At 61.8% G+C, this 10196-nt stretch overlaps 1 protein-coding gene across 8 annotated transcripts in view; it reads left to right on the top strand.

Moving 5' to 3' along the window:
• Nucleotides 1–6637, top strand: part of ALS2CL (ALS2 C-terminal like) — a 21707-nt gene extending 15070 nt beyond the window's left edge. For 6 of the 8 annotated variants that reach the window (XM_015591753.2, XM_015591749.2, XM_025048949.1 and 3 more), the window contains exons 19-28: nucleotides 440–613; nucleotides 729–825; nucleotides 1010–1167; nucleotides 1724–1792; nucleotides 2695–2868; nucleotides 3948–3990; nucleotides 4797–4858; nucleotides 4980–5129; nucleotides 5405–5501; nucleotides 5899–6038. In XM_015591753.2, the coding sequence (XP_015447239.1) occupies nucleotides 440–613; nucleotides 729–825; nucleotides 1010–1167; nucleotides 1724–1792; nucleotides 2695–2868; nucleotides 3948–3990; nucleotides 4797–4858; nucleotides 4980–5129; nucleotides 5405–5501; nucleotides 5899–5973 (1099 nt within the window). In that variant the 3' untranslated portion in view covers nucleotides 5974–6038. Of the gene's footprint in view, nucleotides 1–439; nucleotides 614–728; nucleotides 826–1009; nucleotides 1168–1723; nucleotides 1793–2694; nucleotides 2869–3947; nucleotides 3991–4796; nucleotides 4859–4965; nucleotides 5130–5404; nucleotides 5502–5898 lie in introns of all 8 variants that reach the window. The other 2 variants (XR_003047176.1, XM_006914866.2) reach the window with 2 other exon arrangements.
• The last annotated feature ends 3559 nt before the right edge of the window (nucleotides 6638–10196 follow it).

The following is a 10196-nucleotide window of genomic DNA, read 5'->3' as shown; positions in this document are numbered from 1 at the left end:
CTGTGAGCGTGGCAGAAGGGCAGAGCTGCATTAGACATTCACACAGCCAGACCCTCGGGCCTGTTGGCCAAGGCAGGATCAAGCTCAGGAAGGAACAGGTGTGGTGGGACCTTATGGCAGGGGATCCCGGACTTCCGGGCCCTGGTCTCTCTTAGGACAAGACCCCGTTCTCTGGACTGGGCCTCCAGCTCTCCAGATCTTTCTTTCTCTGTGTGGCCCTGTCTCTCTTCTCCACCGAGCAGTAGACTCTGTCCCTACTCAGCCTCTCCTTTCTCCTGGAGCGTTTGAGGTAGATCCATCTGTATCTCCAGTCCATCCACCCTTCCTGGGCCCCGACTCCGGGCCAGGCTGGCTATCCCCGCCTCTCCAGGAGCCTGGACAGGGTCCTGCCCACCACAGCTTTGCTTCTACTCCCTGCCCTCCACCGCCTCTGTTGCAGGCAGCTGGGCCTGGGCGCCTTCCCCGTGGAGAGCCGCTGGCAGGGTGTCTACGGCCCCTTCCGGGACTTCGTGCGTGCTGGCTGTCCCGGGGACCTGCAGGAGGCCCTGCTGGGCTTCCACGTGCAGAGCTCGAAGGAGCTTCGCAAGTCCCAGGAGTACCTGTGCTGTGAGAGGTGAGGCCCAGGTGGGCGTGTACCTGCGCACCCATGGGGACATCCAAAAGGCTTCCTGGAGGGGGCGGGCCTGGGCCCAGGCGTGGGTGAGAGATGTGTGTGTGTGGTGCCCCAGGACCCAGCCGGACGATGGTGTGGGCAGAATGGACGAAGTCCTGGAGGAGCTGCTGCAGCACCGGGAGCCCGAGGCCCTGCAGCAGTGCCTCAGGAAGGTGAGGGCCCTCGAGGGGAGAAGCCTACGGCGAGGGGACTTCACTTCCCCTGGCGCTGACCGGAGGGGACAGGCCCTTGGCCCCGTCCCAGAGGGCCGCAGCGCTCCCATCTGTGAAATGGGCGCGGTTTTGGGGGTCCTGCCCCGGGCCCTGAACATCTCTTTGTTGCCTACGCACTGGCCAGGCTCTGAGCAGCTCTCTGCACCCCCTGGGAAAGCTGCTCCGGACGCTGATGCTGACCTTCCAGGCCACTTACGCGGGCACTGGGGCCAACAAGCATCTGCAGGGGCTGGCCCGGGAGGAGGTGAAGCAGCACGCGCAGGAGCTCTGGGCCGCCTACAGGTGAGCTCGGTGGCACACGTGGACAGCTACTGCCCTGTGACCCCAGGGGGGTGGGCTCTGCCCTTTCCAAGTGTCAGCACTGCCTGGGACCCCGGACAGGAATGGCGCCTCTCCCTCAGGTCTGGATGGAGAGAGAACCAGAGGGTGGGTTGGCGAATGTGCAGCTGGTGGGCAAAGGCCTCGGGTGCGGGGAGAGTAACTGATGGCAAGGCCCGACCGGGCCCTAGACTGACCCCTGACCCCAGGGGATCTCTGGCCCTACTGCAGGCCGAGCCTGGCCCTGGACTCAGGCCCCATCTCCAGTTCCGGCTGACCTGTGACCCCATCGGTCGTTACAGATAGGGCCCTGGCCACTGCAGTGCCCCCTGCAGGGTTCCGGGTCTCGGGCTGGCATCCTGTCCTCCCAAAGTCCTAAGCACGGAGGTTCGGGAAGCTGCACTGTGCATCTCGTGCTCCAGGTTCTGGGAGGCGGAGCCATCTGCCCTTGGGGATGGGGCTAGGAGCTCTGGTCTGTAGGAGGTGGCAGCCACGCCGACCTTCTCTCGTTGCTTCGCAGGGGTCTGCTGCAGGTTGCCTTACAGCGCAAGGGCCAGGCCCCGGAGGCAGAGGAAGACACAGAGACAAGGTAGCCGCCCCAGGCCCCCAGGGGGCCTGAGGGGTCCTCTCCCCCAGGGCAGCTGGGCTCAGGTCCAGGGAGGCCTCACACTTTTGCGCCTGGGGCCTCCCTCGGAATGGGGCGCTTCTGGGGGAAGCGTTGAGAGTTCTTGCCATTGACCAAGCTTTGTACATTGACCATTCAAGGACCAGAATGACCCATGACCTCTGTTCCACAAGCATCCTGGGAGGGGTCAATGCACCAAATGTCTCTGTTCTGAACGTGCTAGCCCAGCCTTGTCTCTCTGTACGCAGCCGCCCGGGCTGCCCTCCTTCTCCCTAGGGACACATGGGAAAACAGGCCTGCCAGGTACTGAGCCTGAGCTGCCCTCCTTCTCCCTAGGGACACATGGGAAAACTGAGGCCTGCCAGGCACTGAGCCTGAGGTTGGTCACACAGGATCACGCAGGTCATTAAATCTGTCTCCCTTGGCCCCCTCCAATCACACCTTACAATGTGCCTCCGGATTCCAGGCCTCAAGACGCTGAGCAGAAAGGCCTTTCTGGCACTGCGCTGTAGGAGGTGTGGGGAGTGGGCTTAGACCTTAGGGAGAGCGTCCCCCTGGAGTCCTAGGAACCACGGAGAACCAGGAGGCGGGACTGGACCGGCCTGGATGGGCTGCTGAGGGCTTCGCTGCCAGTCACTTGTCCATCCTGGGCCCTGGTTTTGCTTTCAGTCAAATGGGGATCAAAATCCCGCTCCACCTGAGCAACTGACCGAGAGCAGACTTGAACAGGGTTTTCTAGGGAACGAGGAAGGCTGGAGGCAGGGACACTGTTGTGGGAAAAGGAGCAATATGGGCTTGTTGAGGGGCAACCCAAGTAGCGATCCCACCCCAGGCCCCACCCTGCTGACCCCGGCCTGTCCTCGCAGGGACCTGCAGGTACACGGTTTGGTGCTGCCCCTCATGCTGCCCAGCTTCTACTCGGAGCTCTTCACTCTCTACCTGCTTCTCCACGAGAGGGAGGACAGCTTCTACAGCCAGGGCATCACCAACCTGAGCCTCTTCCCCGACACCAAGCTGCTTGAGTTCTTGGACGTGCAGAAGTAAGCCTCCCCCCACGCCTCGTGCTCCAGACCTCTTGTGCAGCACAGGCTATATATAGTCAGCTCAGATTGTCCTTAGCAAAAGAAGGGAGGCGTTAGGTGGCCGTGTACCTGTGGCGTCCCAGGGTTCTGCTGGTGTGGCTGCATTCAGGTGTGGCTGGATCTAGGTGCTCAATGGCCTGAGACAGGGAAGCAAATTCTCTCCCTCTCTGTTAGTCTGTCTCTGGCGCCCCTGTACAGTGATGAACATGGCACCAGCCACTCAAGGTTTATGCTCTCCTAGCTCAGTCCCCGACTGCGAGTCCCTGACTGCGAGTCCCCGACTGCGAGTCCCCCACTGCGAGTCCCCGACTGCCTTCGCAGGGAGCTGGCGTCTCCTCCCCAGCATCTCCAGCAGGGCCCCCGCAGTCCCTCACTGGCTTGGCTTGGGTCTTGAGTGTGCCCTCGAGTACTGGCTGTGGCCCAGTTTGGCCAGGCCTGCCTCCGTGTCTACCCCTGGGGCTGGGGCAAGGTCACTTGCTCCTGGGTCTTGGACTGCGAGAGGGGGAGGGGAGACCCTGAGGGGAAACTGAGGACTGCACCGGAGCAGTTCGGGGACCCCTTTCTACCCTTGGTTGCCAAAACATCCTCTGTCCTCCGCGCCCCTTCTGATCCATTGATAGTGTGCGTGACGGGGACATGGGCCTGCTCTGTCCTCCCTCAGCTGCTCTCCTTTGTCACACGGCGATGGTGCTTCCCACCCCCCCCAAACCTTGTTTCCCCTTCCATTGTGGTGACTATGTCCTGCATCTGACAGTCACCGCCAGGAGACGGGGTGGCCGACAGCTTCCCAGGTGTCCCTCCTCCATACTGCCCCCTGCTGCCAAGTCCCGCTCTTGTTTGGGGCCAGATGGAGGCTGTCTTCCCAGGCACCCCCTCCCCCTCCCATCCTCCCCTTGGCTAGGGCTCCACACACGGACCCTGGGATGGCAGTGCGGACCCATTTCCTGCTCTCAAACCTGCTGGGGGGAACTTTGCCCTCTGACCTCAGACCCCGACCCCGCTTGGCAAAGCCTCTCATCTCATTTTAAAAATTTCAGGCACCTGTGGCCGCTCAAGGACCTCACGCTGACGACCAATCAGGTGAGAGGTGGGCCCTTTACTTGCCCCAGGGAGGAGAGGCCTGAGCCCTGAGCTGGGCCCCCAGATTTGCTCAGGCGTGCAAGCAGCCTCTGTCTCCTGTCACTGGTCGGAGGCTGCGGAGGGTCTTGTGGGGCAGGGATGGGGCAGGGAGGAGACGCCAGGTTCCGCATTATTCTGAGCTCTGGGTGAGGGTGTTGCTGCTGGCCCGCAGGGACCCGGCTCAAACACAGGCCCCACCCTCTCACTGGCGGTGTGACCATGGCCTAGTATGTAGTCTCTGTGCCTCAGTTTCCTCATCTGTGACAGTACCCCCTGGGGGCAGGGGGAGTGGGCAGGTACTTGCTGGGCAGTGGTCTCAGAGGGTGCTTGCCGGACCAGCAGCATCAGCAGCCTTTGGGGAGCTGTTAGAAAAGCAGGTTCTTGGACCCACCCCAGGCCTCTGGGTCAGAAACTCGGGGAGTGGACTGGAAACCCACGTTTCAGGGGGTTCGAGGGCCGTTGACATAGGCGCGGCTGGAACTGGGTGGCACCAGGTGATCCTCGGCTTATGATTATTATCTTCTTTCTCCGTTCCGATCCTCCCAACCTCCTACCGACCCTCCCCCCACTTCGCAGAGTGAACTGAGGCTCACAGTGGAGCTGTGACTTGCCTTGGGTCACTCAACCCTGCGGGCACGGCGGTGCTGAAGCCAGTGATGGGGATGGGGTGGGTGCCAGGGGCTCAGGGCCAGCACCAGCCATGGGGAGGAGGACGTAACGGGGCTGGGGGCCGTGGCCTCACCGGGCCTGCTCCCTCTGCCGTACAGAGACACTCCCTTGTGACAGACAAGTGCTTCCTGTCAGCTATCGAGTGTCTGCAGAAGGTCATGTGAGTCCACACCCTGGGTGGGGAGTGGGGGTGGGGGTGGGGGTGGGAGGCAGGAGCATTGGGTCCCTCTGTGGGGACTGAGCCCGAGGACCTTGATCTGGAGCCAGCCACCCCGCCGCAGCACCACGGTGGACCCCCGGGAGAAGCTGGAGGTGCTGGAGAAGACGTACGGAGAGATCGAGGCCACCGTGTCTCGGGTGCTGGGCCAGGAGCACAAGCTGCCCATGGACGACCTGCTGCCACTGCTCATCTACGTGGTGTCACGTGCCCGGTGAGCTGCCTCTGGGCCGGGACCGAAGTCTTTGAGCATAAGGGTTTATGGACACAGCTTTTCTTGGTGTGACAGGGATGCTGAGGGCCAGGGATGAGAGGGTCTCAGGGTCCCACCCCGGGTCCCATCCCGGGTCCCATGGGTGCCAGAAGCAGAGAGGGGACCACACCCCAGGTGTCCAGCCCCCCAGGCTAGGGCTCCTTCCCCAGTGGCTTGGTGCCTGTCCCCGATGGGCCCCTCCTCCCTCTCACGGGGGGCGGGTGCTCATTCTCCAGTATCCAGCACCTGGGAGCTGAGATCCATCTGATCCGTGACATGATGGACCCCATCCACACAGGGGGCCTCTACGACTTCCTGCTCACGGCCCTCGAGGTGAGGGACAGAAATGCCCTGGTCGCTGGGCAGACCCCTTCCCCGCCCCAGCCACCATCGTGGGGGTGGGCTCACTCACATTCGTGACTCGCGTGCCTCCTTGGGAGGGGTCCTCACAGAGCCCCTGGGCCTGCCCTTGTTCAAAGGGGCCATAGTGGAGTGGCCACAGTGCACCTCAGTCCTGGGGACCCCAGGACGACGATGTGTTCCAGGCTGTGTCCCCTGCAGAGGGAAAGCTCCATTCCCCTGTAGACTGGGGGCGCAGCAGGGGGTTGAGTTGGACACACGGTGGTCCAGGCCCCGGAGGCGGGCACGCCCTGGTGTTTGGCCCCGGAGCCTGAGCAGGTGGCTGGGAGCGGGGAGGCACCTGGCCTCAGCTCCACCTCTCTCCCGCCAGTCCTGTTATGAGCACATCCAGAAGGAGGACATGCACCGCTTGCCCAGCCGCTGGGACTCCAGGGAGCCCCGGTAGCCCGGCCTCCCCTGGACGGACCGCAGAGCCACAGAGCTGAGAGGCCGCCGTGGGTTCCCATGGGGCCAGCGGGCCCAGCCTGGCCCTCGTGGCCCTCGGAGGCGGCTCTTGGAGATGAATGTTGAGTTTCCCACAGGAGGATGTCGCTGCCGCCCAGTTTGGGATGAGGGTGAGGGCGACAGATGTGGCTCCAGACCTGGTGGTTTCCTCCCGCTTCCCCTGGGCCAGTCTCAGATGACCGCCTCCTGCAGGCAGGCCGGGGGTAGGGAGCCCCCGGCTTCTCCTTGCCCGAGTCTGGCTCCTAAGTCATTGGGCCCCTCTGGGCCTCAGAGTTGCCGTCTGTGAAATGGTGGACGAGGTCGTCTGTAAAGGACCTTCCTTCCATCTTGCTGAAGTCCTCCCGGAAGTCTGACTTCGGTCTGTCGGGCTGTGACTGAAATGCTCACGTCACTGTCATTCCGTCTCTCTGCTCCTAGTCAGAGACTCCAAGCTGCTAGTGACCACGTGCCTCCTGGGCCTTTTCCCCATGAGTGGTCTCCCGGGGACCTGCCTTGTTCCAGCTCTGCTCCAGGGGTGAAGCGTGGGGAGAGGGTGGGTTTCTGCGGTGGCCGGGTCTCCCCTGCCACTGCGCCCTGGGCTAAATAAAGCAAGTCAGGTCATCGTGCTTGGCTCCAGATGCGCCTTTCGTAAACAAGGTGCTGGCCTCAGCCTGTGAGGGAAAGCCCCACATACCTGAGCCTGAGGCTGAATCCCCACCTGGAGCCTCAGGGTGCGGGGATGGCTGGGAGGGGGACCCACGGACCCTCAGATGATGTAGGGCAGTGGGCAGGGTGACCCAGGTGCCTCCTTGTGCTGCCACCTTCAGACGAAGAGGCGGGGTGAGGCTTTCTCTGGCTGTTTCTGCTGAATGTGGTCGCTTGAATGGTCTGGGGCTCTGGTTTGGCCAGAAACCCTGGAGGGGGGTGAGCTGATGAAGGGTGAGGACATCCAGGCTTGGATGAAGGGTCGTGGCCATTCACGCTCATGCAGGACTGAGGCAAGTCTCCAGTGTTTTAATCCTCTCCAAGTTCTCGTGTCTCGATCAATGAGAACAGCCTGGCCCGAGTCTGTGGGATGCTGCGGAGCCTCACGCAGAGCCCCGCACGCTTCCTGGCCTCTAGATCAGGGCACCCTTGCTGCAATTCAGATTCACCAGGACCTTCCACTCGTCCCCTCACTGGGCCTTGTGTGGCACCTGCTGACCTGGAGCCTTGGGAGAGGTCAGGGGCCACCAGGGCTGTATCAGACTCTAAACAAAACCGTGAAGCAGACAGGGGTGTTCACATTAGACAGGAAGTTGATCACTGAGCTCAGTGCTCCATTTACAAAAGAGACACCCACAGCCACGTAACCACCTGCCGTGTGGTGCCTCAGGGAGGCTGACGGAGATGCGGCATCTCCAGGGACCCCAGTGGGGACGTCTGCCTGCTGCTGCCGGGGCCCCTGTGGCTGCAGTGAGAGCACACTGCTGTCCAATCTGGAAGTCGAGCTGACCAGGGACTGCAGCCCCTTGGCGGTCGGGCCCATCCTGCTCTCCGTCTTTGTGGACCCGTCTCTTCTCCAGGGTGAGGATTCTCCTTTCAGCAGTGATCGTGAGGACGTGGCAAAATGCATAATCGGTCCCAAACAGGACTCCATGATCACCTGGGCTGGGGAGACACTGGTTGCTGGTGCTGGCTGGCAGGGGGCTTTCTGACAGGACCAGGCCGGCCCTGCCCTCGAGGGCCTGGCTTTGGGGCTGAGAAAGAGACACCGGAGAGATTAAATGGCCTCTCAGTGAGCAGATGTGTCCAAGTGCCTCTGACCGCAGCCCTGGCCCTCAGGACCCAGCTTTGCCCTGGTGACCGCCCCCCACCACGCTGCGGCCCTGGCCCTGCGTGCAGCACGCAGTGTCCTGTGCAGCCTCGCCCCCGCTACTTCCCCTCGCCCACTGCCTCCCTTCCACGCCAAAGCCGCTCGCTGCCACTCTGGTCCCTCGCTCCGGCCCCTCGCTCCGGCCCCAGAAATGCCCGGTCCCACCGGCTCCCAGGCTGCCCCATCCTCGCAGGCCAGCTCACAGGAAGCCCCTGTGTCCTCCCGGCTCCTTAGCCCTTCTCCAGGACCCCTTCCCTGACCCCATCCCGTTGCTGGTGAGTGACCGGTGGGTGTCTGCTCTCCCTGTGCTCTTCAGACACTGCTGGCTGCCGCTCCCTGTGCCGATGCCCACAGCAGCCGGGGACCAGGGTCAAAACGGTTCGATTCAGGATAAGTTGGACTGTGAGGGGAACGACCCCAGGGCGGGTCTGCATTTAAGACCGACCAGGTCAGCACCTATGCACACAGAAGCCCCTCGGGCGTGGCCAGGACAGGCAAGGATACACAGAGAGATGGAGGCCCGGCCACACTCGGGGCGCAAGCAGACAGGAAGCTGATGCCAAAGTCTCAGGAGACAGGGAAGGGAAGACAGCCCCCCTCTCTATCTCCGGGCCCAGGTTGACCTTGCCTGGTCTCCCCAGGGCCCTGTCCACACCTGACAGTGGTGGTGCCAGTCTGGCCTGGCATCTCCATGCACTGATCCGCTACAGCGTCCTGAGCCCTTGCTGGAGGGAATACCCCACAGCGCCCAGGCTACAGCCTTTGGCCCAGTTGTGGTTGATGGAGATGATGTCCTTCTAAAAGGGACATGGGCATAGGGTGTTCCCGTGAAGACTGCCTCCCTCCCTCAGCCAACGAGCTTCACTAGGGGCCTCCTGGGTGCCAGCCCTGTGCCCTGCGTGGTTTATGGTCTGGAGCACAGCTCCCAGCCTTCTTCAGGTGAGAAGAGCTAGCTTCTTCTCTCGAAAAGACTACTCGTGCTTGCTAGGCAGACAGAAGAGGAAGCTGGAGAAATTGAGTCCATAGCTAATCCTAGTGGGAGCTGGTGGACGTCTAGAGGGCCCTGAGATCTGACCAAGCTTCTGTTTATTCAGATGACCCCCAAGGGTGCTGGGAGCCCGGGCTTGGTCAGGCAACCCCTTGCCCACCACAACCCCAGGGAAGGCTGGAGGGCGTGAGAGCACGGGCAGGGGGCAGTCAGAGGGGTGACGTGGGCTGCTGGACAGGCCCTTAGCAATGCTGTGTAAATGAAGCAAATGTTCCCTGAGCAGGAACCTAAGAGAGGGCCACGTGGCTCCCCCAAAGGGATGGCTGCCCACTGTGGGGTCAGTGAGGGGTGGGATCTGCTCTCTTATGGGCGCTGGAGAAGGGATATGTTTAGGGTTAAGGTCAAGATCAGTGTTAGGAATAAAGTTAGAGATTAGGGTTAAGGTCAGGATTAGTGTCAGGTCAGAGTTAGGGGTCAGGATTGGAGTGAGGGGGAATTAAGAACGAGGTAAGCTATAGTGAAGGTCAAGGTCAGGTTCAGGTCAATTTGGGGTCATGGCCCAGGTCAGGACTTTCCTAGTTGGCTTTGATGGCACGGCCACATCGCCACATGGTGGTGAGCCTGGAGCCCAGGTGTCTGGACCACCTGTCCCCTCCTCCCATGGGCCCCCTGTCTGTAGACAGAAGGTGCCTCAAGATGGGCAGGTTTTCCAAAGCCATCTCCTCATGTGTCCCTGGCCAACGCCTGGCCCCTCAGGTCCAAGGGTGGCTGGCAGAGAGTAGGAGAGGGAAAAGTGGTCCTGTCAGCAGGGTCACGTGTGTGTGTGTGTGGAAGGTGACAGGTCCAGCAATCAGTTAAATTGAGATCGGTAGCTATGGTCCGAAAAAAGCACACAGGAGAGGGTTGGGTTGGTCTGTCTGGCAGTAGAGAGAGACCCCAGGGCAATAATAATATCAGGCAAAGGGAGAGCAAGTCAACATCTAGAGAGCGAACCTTGTGTCGCCATGTTGGCCGAAGCCCTCCTGCCTCCCCAGTCGAGAGTCCTTGGGCGAAAGTCTCCTGAGGGAATGGGGTCCAGGAATCGGATCGTGGGCAGTGGCGATAGCCTGAGATGAGGTTATTCCAGCGTTCCGAGGTGACAGGCTGGGCCAGATGTCCCGCAGCCGAGAGCCCAAAGACGCTAATGGTGCCACCTGCCATCTCTGACCTCCCGGCGTCCAAGGTGCTCCTTCCCCACCTTTCACAACGTGACCTGGCCCTGCTGCACGGGGGCTTGACCCTTTAACAGTTACCATTCCTAACCCACGCCCTCCGGCCAAGTTCATCCCCTGGTGATTACAAT

This window comes from Pteropus alecto, unplaced genomic scaffold (genome assembly GCF_000325575.1).
Source record: "Pteropus alecto unplaced genomic scaffold, ASM32557v1 scaffold156, whole genome shotgun sequence".
Lineage (NCBI taxonomy): Eukaryota > Metazoa > Chordata > Mammalia > Chiroptera > Pteropodidae > Pteropus > Pteropus alecto.
Note: the sequence above shows the minus strand (reverse complement) of the source record. Positions and strands in the feature narration are given on the sequence as shown.